Here is a 13,429-nt window from a genome sequence, read left to right as displayed (position 1 = left end):
CAATCAAATTGAAAGAATCTTCTCTTTTCAGAAACCAGTATGACAGGGATTACTTGAAGAAAGAAAAGAGCAGTAAAAAGCTAGAAGTAGGAAACTGGCACAATCCCAGTGGATTGTGGTATGACACTGAGAGCACTCAAGAACAGATTAGACAATACTGAAAAGTTGACATCTTTCGCTTTTGATTGCCTGTTTTTATTATAATTATTCTAAGCTTAAAATGTTCTAGTAGCAGTAAATCCTTATTGTATAAGTCTTGAAAAAATCATATGGCCAGATTTGGGAAGCACACTTAAAAGAGTTATACAGTGGAGTGTCCTTGGGAACACATCAAAAATGAGAGGTTAATAAATGACCTCTGAAGGAGGATTGACAGACTTGTTCTGGTGAAAATGAGTAGGCATGAGTGAGTGAATGAATGAATAAAAAGACTGGAAGGCCTGGAAGAACAACATTCACTGTTGTTCTCTGTATGCAGTGTATTCTTTTGCATTCACCGGTTTAACTATTTAAAAATGTGTTCAGTGTGTTTGTTCCCTGTGCCTTTTCATAATAGCTGTAGCAGGTAGAATAAGCAGAGAGAGTCTTACTGTGTAGTAAAGGACATTGGCGTTTCAAGGAATTTCTTAATAGAGTAATAAGGCGATTCATTTCACTATTAAAAATAAATAAATAAAATAAATATGTAGTTTCTCTCACTGCAAGACTTTAAAATAAGGTTAAATAAACATTTTAAAGGATATTAAGGTGGATTTCTGACACGGCACAGGGATAAACAAGATGAGTTTGTGCTCATATAATTTCACATTCGTAGCATTTCATATTTTATTTGTTCTTATTTTCTTCTTTAGCAGAGCCACTGGAACATAAATGGATTTAGAATAAACATATTCATGTTTATGTGAAATTATAAGGCTTTAAAGATCTTTCAGATATACACATTCTTAATATCAGTGTTGCATTTAAAAATGTAGAAGTCTTATCTATGAATGTAATTAAAATTCAACAGAAATCCATAAATGACCTGCAATCATTAATACTTCTTGATGTTAAGATCTTAAATCATTTGTGAAATGTTATTGGAAACCAGGAGAAAACAGCTTTATCCATTGACATGCTCTAAGATGTGACCTTCAATTTTTCTGCTGAAGAAGTTAGAACAGCCATTTGGAAGGGCTTTTTGAAGTTATGTTTGCTGAATTTTCTCAAGAGTGTGATGAACTGCCCCTCTTTCTACAACCTATGCAGAATATTGCATTGGATATAAATAAAACATAGGAAATTTAATCTCCATGTGAGGAAGAACTTCTTTGCTGTGAGGGTGCCAGAGCCCTGGCACAGGCTGCCCAGAGAGGCTGTGGAGGCTCCTTCTCTGGAGATCTTCAAACCCGCCTGGATGCCACCCTGTGCCCCTGCTCTGGGTGTCCCTGCTGGAGCAGGGGGGTTGGACTAGATGGTCTCTAGAGGTTCCTTCCAACCTCAACCGTTCTGGGATTCTGTGATCGTTTGACCTGAGTTAAACAATCAAAACACATTGCTCTGAACTCACGGACAAACCTCCCTTCCTTGACTACAAAACTGGAAGCACCATGTCTATCTTTTCTGTTATTTGGTGGATTCAGAAGTAATTTCACATTTTCTCTTAGTAGTCAGTGTTATGTCTCTTCTCCTTTAATTTACTACTGCTGCTCCACATTCTAATGGAGCTTAGATTGAAATGCATTGCAGCAGAGGCAGGGGACAATATGTTGTGTGGCACTGGGGACAGAAATAAGAACTTCAGAATAAAAAGCATATGTCTTAACAGCTTGAACCAAAGGGCCAGGATCAAGGTGGGCGGCTGTCAAGAATCTTACCAAGCATAGGGAGAGATCTGTGATTCAGTGACTCATCCTACAGGTGAACAGAAAAAAGACGGAGATTAGCTAAGGAAGTTTGAGTGTTTCTGGCAAATGGGTTGTTGAGCCATGGGGTATTTCTAGTAGAAATCTGAATTACAAAGATGTAGAATTTATCCTGCAGTGTGTTAGATGTCCCTTAGCATTATAATTCAGAGGTGCTCAGCATATTTAAGAACAAATATGTTAAATCTGGTAATGTAAAATTTAAACTTATATTTTTTTAAGTCCCCTAGCAATTACTGTATCATTCTGACTTCACTCAGAACTGATCAAGGTAGGTTAGCATGCCAAATGCAACGTTTCTTAGGAGCACATTTCATCAGTGCTCCAGCGCTGTGCAGTAATTTCCGCATTATCATTCTTTCTTGTCGTAACAGCACTTCAGCAATTCAGCAAGGTGGGCTTATTTGCCTTTTTATAAAGGATGCTTTTTACATTTCCTCTCTGCTGTGCCTAATATGTAAACATGAAGGACAAGAGAGTGGTCAGTATATCCATACTGGAATGGCCCCCAGTGGGCTCATGCATATTCCCTTATTATTAAATGGTTCAGATACCTTTAAACCCTTCACTTACTGGAGCACAAATCAGTCAAGATTTGCATTTTGCTTGCTATTCAAGTTTTTAAACTCATGAGCTCTCTTCTTAATGACAAGAATATTTATCTAGGTTAATTGATAAAATCTCGTCAACATAAAGTGCTCTAGGAAACAATTTCAGAGCATTTACATGTTGTATTAACATCTCATTATTTTATTCAACACCCCCAGAGCAAAAGGGGATGCAGGATGAATGGAACGTGTTTTCTAATGGTATTCTCTCCAAAAAAAAAAAAAATCTCATCTACAACTCAGATGCCTATCTATATGTTGTCTTCTGCTTAAAACTCAGCCTTGCCTAAAGATCTGAACATATATATCTAAATATGTAAAATCTATTTCAATATTATCAGTCACAATATGAATTTAAACAAGGCAGTTCACAGATTTTGAATACTGATTGCTTTTAGTGAATTACTTTTTAAAAAGAGTGATTTCCAATAGCAGATTTCAAAATATAATAAAAAAGTCAGAGAACAGGCTGGATGTTCGTAAGCAACAATAGAGCTCAAATTTTCTAATTAAATGTTTCATTACAGATTAAAACCCCAAGGTTATTTCCTAGCATTATAGCTGCTGCTGTTTTCTGGAGGACAATTTTCTATGGATTTGCATTGTGATAAATGTATCGTTGAAACAGGGAAAGACAGACAGAAATATAGTTTGCACCTATGAGTGGTTCCGTAAAATGTTTGCACTGGTGTTTTTTTTTTTTTCTTACCTTTTAAGAGTTTCAGGATAAGTCATTTCAAATCATATCCACATTAATTTTTTTGGCAGCAGACTGAAAGCAAAACCTTGTTCTTTTCTGCTTAATGGGAGAAAGACTACTAATTTAGGTTATCATGAGTGGGAATGAAGCTAAAATACTTGTCCTCTGCTACTGAAAATCATCTGTTTGGTAACAGGAAGTTACAATGACACCCAATTAGAACTAATTCAGCCTTCTGAGTGGGATTGCAGCATCTTCTGTTTAGGCTCAGGACAAATCCCAGTGAAAGTGGCATAGTTAGGAGCATGTTTTTGCCTAAGTAGCTATATTATGCCTTATTTAAGTCTTTATTAAATAGGAATACTTGTCTTAAAAATAAAAGTATTTAAATGGTTAATCCCTTAACTATAGATTAAAAATATTTAATTCCACTCTTCTGGCCGTATAAATGCTGTCTTCATTTTTCTAGATTAGCCTGAAATAGAAGGAAATAGCTTTCTACTTCTCTCTTATTCCTTTCCCTGTTCTAAATCAATTCACTTTTGTAACCTCTCCGTTTCCACATATTCCTTCCCACTTTCCATCTCCAGAGAAAGGAAAAAAAAAAAAAAAAAGTCGAATTGATCAGTATTGTCTGGCAAGCATTAACAGGGAAAAGGAAGATATTAATCTATTATATATACATCATTTTCAGCAATATTTTTTGGAATATTTGCCTTAGGCTGTCTTTTGAGTCATCCACACAACTATCCACTTTGATGGCTTGTTTTAACATCAGCCAAGAGTTACTGCCAGTGTTTGTAATAAAAGCTCCCTAGGAGGAGGTTGCTGTGTTGATGGGAGATCACCGGGAAACCCCTAGCTCCAAGGAATGGCGTGTTAGGCAGCATGCTTAATCTAATCTAATATGTCAATACTGAGCACTTGAAGGTGATTTTAATGAAAATGGGATTCTAATTACAACAGGGATTTACTGACCTACCTGACTCTTACTGCTGGAGTTCAATATTCAGGCATCACGTTATTACATTCAGAATTTCCTGTTTAAGTGCTGTTCTAGTCTCTGAAGGCTAAATCCCCCTGAATCCCAAGGTTCACCTCCAGGTATTAATACAGGCACCAACCGTGACAGAACAAAGCTGCTCAGAGCACGGATACTACAGAAATCTTGAAGGTCAACAGCAGAAGATCCTCATTCTGGGGAACTGCTCCTCCTCTGCCTTGTTGTACTATAGCTTGAGCAGACCATAATACCTTTCTTCAGTGTTTTCACCGGTTAGGTTTGTGTGAGACCTAGGCACTTCTTAAGCAAGAGATAGTGATTCTATATTTAAGTATTTGTGTTTTTTGTCTTCCCCATTCCAGTTCTAATTTTATAAATATGTCTATATTACACTTCTCTTCCATCATCTCTTTCCCCAGTCCAATGGACTGTTTTCCATAGAGGTGCACTTCTATACCTTTTCTTTCCCTAAACCGTGTTCTGAATAAGGCTATGATTTTTTCTTAATTTCTATCTCTTTCTGCATTTAAGTCTGCATTCCTGTCTAATGCCATACATTTACACTCCATGAAACAACTGGTGGAGTGGAAAGATAATAATCCTAAGAGGTGTGGGGCTCCCAAGCCTGATTACCAGGCACTTCCCTGTTTCCATTTCTCTGTCTCTCTAACGGTTGCATGTATTTTGCAAAAGCCCTGCACTTTTCAGAGGAGAGCGAGCTTTTGCTTTCTCCTGCTTTTGATTAGATGCTTTTTGGTCTGCAAAAATACTGAATAACAGTTAAAGCTGAACAAGTATTTTTTGATTATCACATTCCTTAAAGGTGTTACGGCTGGAAAATGACTTCTTAAACTGTGAAGAGCTGTGATCTTTCATTTTAATTTTTCCCTGGCTAGGTCTGATGCATTTTTATGTTCAATGCTGCACACAAACTTTTTGCTTTGTTCATTTAGAGCTGACCAGTTTAGTTAGATAAGTCACTTCGTATTATTATAAAATACTTACAGCAAAGCATTTTTTTTTTCTTCTCTGCTTACAGTGATATGTTCTGGGTGGATTATTCTTTTCCCCCTTTCTTCATACCCAATCGCCTTCTGAAATTCTGTAAGAAAAAAAAAATCTAAAATACCTGTAAATTTCTGTAAATAATTACTACAACCTACACTAAAAGAGGCTTGATTGGAGGACAACCCTGACCTTAGAAAACTTGTCTACTTAGAAGTCAGCTGCATGACAAACAAAAACTTTGTATAATTGTTTCACATTTTGCTTGCAATTGTGAATTTAGCAAACTTGATGAATATAGGATAAGTAGCTCCAAGGTAGGAAGGAGGTTAATTTTTATTATTGTTTAAAATCCAAGCAAATGCTACATCAAATATCAAGCCTCATAATTAAGAAATGTGCCCTCTTTTCTTTTTCCAGAGGCTCTGCTCCATTTGATTCCAATGACACAGCAACACCCAGAGGTACCAGGCTCCTGAGCCTCACAAAACTGCTTCTGTCCAGGAAGAGAAACACGGAGAATGATACAGAGCTGGGAGGGGGCAGAGAAAGATTTTTATTGGAAGCTGTTAAAGTGGTTGCTATGAGACCTTCTCCAGCTAACACAGGCACAGCAGCGAGTGTGAGGCTGATAATTCGTACCTCTTGTGTTATACCTTTCCTTTACGCTTTTTTCTTTTCTTCTTTATTTTAGCGCAGCTTTTATAGTTGTTTGAGATCAGAGCAGGCACCTGTCAGCTGCCTTTCCCTTCCCTTCTGCTCTCTTCTGTTGCCTCGTGCAAGATGGAGCTAGAAAATGAAATGATCAGCTCCTCCAGCAATTCTTCAGCAGGCTCCAGAGAGTACAAGGTGGTGATGCTGGGAGCAGGGGGAGTTGGCAAAAGCGGTAAGTTTCAGCAACAATGTTTTGGGGGAGAAATGGTAAACTGGGAGTGTAAAGTTCAGAGAAGCAGCATGGTTTGCTGAGAGGTTTCATTTGTCTGTCTGCTGCACATGGCTTGGATAAAAGAGTGTAACTAGCGACTGGGGCAGTGAGTCAGCTTAAATTGTTGTAGAGTGAAATGTTATGAGGAATTTTTGCTGTGCTCTTTTGCAAAAGCAGCCTTGTCTCTGTTGGCTGTGAGGAGCCTGCTTGCTGCTCTTAGTAATGCTTGGTTCTGCCTGCACTCCTGGCTTTGTAACACTTTGCGAGGGGTGATGGGTTGCTGGATGCTGTGAATACAACTTGTTGGCCTGACAGTTCTTGCATCCAGGCAGAGACGAAACTACCTGTAAAGTCAGCCCTGAAGTGCAAAGTGAGGAGGATGCCTTCGGTGCTTACATTTTCTTCCCTGCATGTTTTACTGACTCCTTTTTTGCTGAGTGTCAGTATGGCTCAGCTGGTGTTAGTCTCCCCTACTGCCTGGACAGTTATAGGATGCATATCTGAGTCTCACCCCAGGCGATAAGGGAGATTTGCAGCATATTTTAATATCACTGTCCAGTGCTGGCAAGATACTCTATTGTCTGACAATGATATCTCTTCAGAGGAGTTATTATTTTCTCTGGACAGTGTTTTCTTTTTCCCAGATACTATCACCTTTTGATTTATTCTCACTGACACCAGCATCCCCTGTTCTCAAAAAGACTTTGCTGAGCATGCAATGTCTGTCTCCGTAGCCAGTATATTGAACTGGCCTGTAATTGCATCTTCTGGAAATTAAAAAGAGAAAAAAAAAAAAAAAGAAGAAGAAGAAGAAAAAAAGAAAATGAAGAAAAGTAGTATAATATATCAACCTGGATTCCAAATAAGTTTCAGGTCAGGCAGGATAAATAAACTGTGACAGTAAACTGTGGTGAGTGTATAGCTCAAACAAGTTTTGTTTCCTAAAAAAAAAAAGACTAGGTAAGTATTGAGGGTAGATATAATTTACCCTATATACTCATAATCGCTGTTTTCTTATTTTGTTCTGTTTTGGTTTCAGGCCACATCTTTCAATGAAAGCTCTTTCCTTTCAGTATTATCTTACCAAACATACAATATTTGCACAGATTTTATGCTATTATCACTAAGTAAAATGAGGGAGAAGAAAATACTGGTTAGCTCATAGGAACTTTTTGCAATTTCAAATTAACTTATCCATGGTAAAGCAGATATCAAGGATGTGTCAGCTGTAACTTTCAGCAAAATGTCACTTGCCTTGCATTTTTTTCCTGAGTGCATCCAAAAGATGGCAGCAATTTTTTGAAACGTATTCTTGTAAGAAATGTGTCATTTTGAAGACTCATTTAATGAAAAAAGATACTAAAGACTATGCTGTGTTTCCAGTATAATTGAATCACAAGGGACAAATTATATGCACATATTGAAGAAACCGTAAGAGTTTCTTTTTAAGAGTTTTAAAGCACAAATGAGGTTTATTCTCCTCTCCTTGGTCAGAAAACCCTAGCTGATCATTTTATGTGAATAAAAGCTTCAAAGCTGTGGATTATGAAGTGTTACGGTGCATCTCCAAAGCTGAGAAAGACCAGGTAATTGTTCAAGAAGACCTGGGTGTCTGTGTGCTCTGGAGAAATAAAGTGACATTATGTGAATAGTTATGACATACTGTGGGATTAATTAAAAGCTTCAGTGATAAACTAGATTGAAAAAAGAAGACTAATGAGACTAGAAGAAATGGGGTGGACAGTTCACCATTAACTGACGGCAACCTTCCAGTGTGACTTGGGCTTGAATATTTGAGCAGAAACCTAAGCTGATCCAAATAATAGGATTTCAATAGGAACAAGGAAGGATTTATGTCATTTTATAAATCATAAATTCATTTTGACTGTTGTTTAGGCAGGTCTAATTTAGCCAGGATTAAAAACAAAAGAAGGCCTGGATGACTACTGCTCTTTTCCACGATGATCTCTCCTTTCCCCTGAGGATCAGGATTCACTCTGTCCAGGAAATTACAAGCCTAACCACAAAAAAAAGGTCAGAGTACAATAGGGATGCAAGGTAAAAAATAGTTTAATTTTCAACGCAGAATTGGCAGATACGTGAAATTCAGGATGATATATTGATATAACCTGATTTTCTTGTCTATTTTCTGCCTTCTCCTTCCCTTTCACTAAGGCATTAAAAAAGCGGTAACAGCTGGAGCTAAGTTGCTGAGTGGGAAGTCTCTTTTGGATGAAAGCTTTTTAGGTCCTCCTTTTGCTCAGTATTAAATAATTCATGTTTGTGAAGAATTTTCTTAAGAACTAAGCAGCAGAATTGTTGGAGGATTTCACCTAAATATAGTTCACTTCTTTAGATCCCTGGGGCAAATTTTATTCTATTTCCTACACTCTTCTGCTCTCTCACTGTGCCAATTTGCACTGAATGCCTTGGGGTCATCACTGAAAACAGTGCACTCATTTTAACAGGGCTGAGGGTGGTAATGAAAGTGTGTGGAGAGAAGGAAATTAGAAAGGGAACATCAAGAATGAAAACTCCTTAATATTTATTAAATACTTGTTTGGGGATTTTAGACTAGTTCTTTGCATTCTGTAGTCCAAAATGGCAGATAACCCAGAAGGGCAGTCAGTGATATTGTTGGAGTGTTCCATGTACTAGAAGTTTCACAAGAATTGACAATCAAAAGACACTCAGGACATCCACATATGATATCTGCCACACTCAGGTGGGATTCTCAGAATAATGGTGTGTAAACTGCACAATGATTTAAGAATTTTAGATCAAGGTCCTCCCATTTCGAATTCGGTTCAAGGAAAAAAAAATCTGTATTTTGCAAAACAGGGGAAAAAAAAGCATGCTTCTAAACAAATAGGTATTGGTAAAGTTAACTTAAATGTATAATGCTATATGTAAATGGGCTGGGAAAATGATTTTTCTATCATGTAATTATAGGTTATGGATTCCCTAGAATGAGTAACCCCTTCAAAGAGTTCTGAAAATAGAACTATTTTGGTTTTCAGAGCAATATGCTAATTTATTACTTTGTGTGGGTTGTGCCTTACATTAAGCACTTTGCCATAGCTTTGATGCAAGATAAGATTGAATAAAATAAAATAAAATAAAATAAAATAAAATAAAATAAAATAAAATAAAATAAAATAAAATAAAAAACATTGAAGACCACTTGAAACAAAATGTAAATTTTCCATTGACTTTCCATCTATACTAAAAATATGCATTTCTGATACTGTACTTAAATTGATCTTTAATCTAAGAAAAGATAAAAAGATTTGGACATGAGATCTTCTCTACTTTGTTGACAAGACAAAATCGCAGGTCAGTTCCGTACTCTTCATATCTATCCCAAGTTGACTGACATCTAAGAGTCTTTGTGGTTTTGAACAGGTTTTACTTACTAGGTAGTGACAAGTTTTGCTTATCAGGAGCTTCAGAGACCTGTCTCTGGGCAGTGAACCTTGTATTTCATCTTCTCTAGGCAGATAGTGCAGCACAAAGCAATGGGCTGAGCTTTCTTTTTCAGTGTGACAAAAAATATACACGAAAGAACCTCTAAATCCTGGGGCCGTTCATTGTTGGCTTATATTTAGCAACACTAATTACACTAATAACAGTAATTAATTACAACACACACTGCAAAATATTAGCAATAATTAACTGAGGGAGGTTATACAATGACTACCCAAAAGAACAAACAAATTGCTGTATTTGGACACGTGAATAAAATGATAAACCTCTGTCTAAAAAGGAATTATTATTACCTAGGCATCTTCCAAATGCATTTCAGATTGCTTCGTAAGCTAACTGTACTTTCCTTTGCTGAATGAAAATGTCATTCTGCTTTCTTTCTAATACCATTAAAGTTGATTCATTTATGGGTAAAGGAGATCTGTTGTTACTCCTGAGAACTCTAATTAGACATTTACCCATACAGCAGGTAAAGCAAAGATGCAAAATGAGCTTCATGCTATCTGTCCTAAACAAGTTGCATTTCAGATGAGAAGAGGAATTATTTAAAAAAAAAAAAAAAGTTCTTAGAAAAATTATATTTTACCTTAGAGAAAATGTGCTTTTCCCAAGACTTATAGTTCAAATTGATTGCCATTTTATTTGCTGTCATTTAAAGATTTGAAGGCTTTGACACATATTTACCCCAAGAGTTTTTAAATAGATTTTTTTTAGTTTTAATACATACTTTTAATATGAGTTATAGTTTTCAAGGCTTCTATTTAAGAAGAAAGGGGAGTTGAGAGAAGAAGGAATTAAGAATATGGTTTTCTTAGGGGGTGTTTTAGGAAGAGGGCAAAGAAATGTGTTTCTCAACCTCAATAGAGGTGGCTTGATTCTCCCATTCATTTTCTTCTTTTTTTTGCTCATGTTGCTGAATGCTCTATTTTCTGAGTGACTCATCCCATTAGTTTTAGGATCTTGTTGTACAAAATTGATACTGAAATGTATGAAAACAGCAATCCTTTGTTGCAGGAATTTGGGTTCTAAAAGCATGATTAATCCTCAGTTTTCTTTTGTTTAAATGATCAACTGCCTTTTTTTGTTTTGCTTTTTGTTTCCTAATAAACACTGCATGTGATCTGTTTATACAGAACAAACAAAACTGATCCAGGTTTAAATACTAAGAGTCTCAGGTAAACAGAAATGGCAAAGTTAGTTCTTACACCATGGAGAGTATCCTGGAGAACTTGCCCAGTCTTGCTTTTTGTTCCTCCTTTGGAGATGGGTTGTCTTGTAGTCAGACTATACTGGGAAAGCATGTGGAACAGAACTAGAAATACCTCTTTCTTCAAAAGAGATCAGATTGGGAAGGACCGTTTTGGTCCATTGCTTTTGGTATTCCTCAATTATAAAACTTAGCATTCTAGAACAAAGTTCATAAATTGATCAAACTATTTATCTTTGCTTTTTCTTTCTTCTTTCCCTCCTACCACTTATACCACAAACCTGTGCCACAACTTCACTACTATTGTTTAATCTTTCCTTGTCAAGTCTTGTCCAATATTAGTATATATATAGAGTAGTGCACTTGTACTGGCTTTATCCTTTCACACAAACATAAATTATTGCAGAAAGCATCATGGGATCATAGGACAAAGCACAGTAACTTCCATTTTAAATAGATAAAACACCGCTCTGTCCTCCCCAGGCCAGCATGCAAGGCCACTCATGCTTTTTAGACAGTTTTGCATTAGTGTATTACCAACTTTGATAGTGACTAACTTCCTAAGTAAAAGCAATTGGGTGCTTTTGCGAAAAACAAAACATTTTCTCTCTTCACAACAATCTTCTGTCTTTTTCCCATTCAGCACATTTTCCGTTACTCACCTGCTGGGAGAATATACTGGCATCAGAATCATTAAATGTCAACTAACTTGAGCTTAGACTGTGACTGAATTTTGGCTCTATCAGCTTGGAATTGAAGCAATTCCTTGCGAAGTCTAATTTGCGGTGATCACAGACAGAGTGATGTTGTTATTCAGCTTCCTCAGTTGCTTCTGACATTCTCCATGAGCTGACTCAACTCATCACCACATGAGAAAATTCATTCTCTGTTAAAGAAAAAGGAAGTGCAAAGTTATCTTCTGGGTTAAATTCAAGCATCAGAGTAACGTCTGAGCCTACTTATGCCAGGGGATGGTTGGCAACAGGATGAGGAGGGAAATCAAAGAATTCCATCATTTTGATGGACATGAGATTTGAGGACTGGCTGAGATGTGTTCAGGGCTGTCAGGTACAGCCATACAGTATCCCTGTTGCACTATCAGATAGTGAGGGTTGGGCATCAAAGAATTTATTAGGGGATATTTCTCTGCTTCTTGCACACATATACATGTACATGCATATATACAAACAGATAACATCTGTACTAAGTTGTACCTTTGATCTCTAGTATAGGGCAGACTTTGTGGAACCATTCAGTATCACAAATTAAGTATCAATCACAAATGCATTGCTAACCAGAACAACAGAGAACAAGAGAAATATTACCACAGTCTGGGGACCAGTATGATCTTGTTTAGATCCTGGTATGTTTCCCTAAATACCTAGTAAATGATCAGAGGAAGAAGGTCTGACCTTCTGTTGTCTTCTGAGTCCAACTAATAACCAAGAAAAAGCTAGAAGATTAAGTTATTGCTTAGTATGAGATGAGGTGAAAAATCATAGAATTGTTAAGGCTGGAGGGGACCTCTAGAGATCATCTAGTCCAACAAAAAATGGCAGACTCTTGTTTAGGCCTGCTGTGAGTTACACAAAATGTGAATGATTTTCTCCTTGCAACATCAGTGTAAGTATAGTTTTTGGTGTCTAATTTTGTGTGGTTTCTCCTATGGCAGCAGCAAATTCCCATCTTCCCTAGCTTGAGTAGAAATTGAGACATCAACATATACATCAATTAATAAATACAGACATTCCTCATCCCTCTGAAAAGTCCATTGTGGCTGGGATGGTGTAAACTGGTAGTTACGGCACTTGTAATGAAAATTTACAAACATTTTAATGAGGGTGATAGTGGAGCAGGTTGTATTTTCTCCACAAGTAAAGAGGTTGCACAAAAGCTCTGCTAAAGCGAGGTGAGCACATCTCTGGGGTTCTGCAACTTTCAGTCTTTTGCTTAAACTGGACTTAGCACCGGAGAATTTACAGAGGTGGAGTACAGATATATCTGTGATCTTTAATAGCCGACTGTTCTGATGTTTCAATTACCTTCACAGATAGGATATTGAATTTATTTCAAGCTTGATTTTGGGTAGTTTTAGCTTCTAGCTATTTTATCTTATCATTCCTTCGTTAACAGGATTGAAAAGCTCCCTATTTATTCTCTTACTTTTCTATCTGTCAGTACCTGTAGATAATAATGAAGGTCACACCTTGGCCTTCTCTTCAACAGAATGAGCATCTGAAATATCACTTGGCAAGGCTTATTTTCCTGCTCAGACCATTTTGTGAGCTTAATTTGAGCTCTGTAGTATTTCCACATCAATTTCTAAATGTGAATTCAAAACACTGGCTTGCTGCTTTATTAATGATCTTACTAGAAGCAAGTTTGATTGCTGATTTCTACTTAATGTAGTCCTGTTCTATTCCTCTAGGAATAACATGGGCTCTTTTTGTTCAAGTGTAATTCACAGAAATCATGTAAAGGGAAATATCTACAGTAACTCTTCAGTCTTCTACTCTTTCCCACAGCTCTGCCGCTTGTACTGCCACGTCTAGTCATGCATTTCTAAATGCATTACCTTGTTTTGGAAGTAT

The 13,429-nt window shown here is 36.9% G+C and overlaps 1 protein-coding gene across 1 annotated transcript in view; it reads left to right on the top strand.

The window, feature by feature from the left end:
• Positions 1 to 5,776: 5,776 nt before the first annotated feature.
• Positions 5,777 to 13,429, top strand: part of RIT2 (Ras like without CAAX 2) — a 164,991-nt gene continuing 157,338 nt past the window's right edge. The window contains exon 1 of the mRNA XM_088536687.1: positions 5,777 to 6,106. Coding sequence (XP_088392813.1) covers positions 6,004 to 6,106 — 103 coding nt within the window. The 5' untranslated portion in view covers positions 5,777 to 6,003. The remainder of the gene's footprint in view (positions 6,107 to 13,429) is intronic.

The sequence above is a fragment of the Tinamus guttatus genome, unplaced genomic scaffold, assembly GCF_059628265.1.
Source record: "Tinamus guttatus ecotype Peru unplaced genomic scaffold, ASM5962826v1 Tinamus_guttatus_pri_ptg000697l, whole genome shotgun sequence".
Taxonomy (NCBI): Eukaryota; Metazoa; Chordata; class Aves; order Tinamiformes; family Tinamidae; genus Tinamus; species Tinamus guttatus.
Note: the sequence above shows the minus strand (reverse complement) of the source record. Positions and strands in the feature narration are given on the sequence as shown.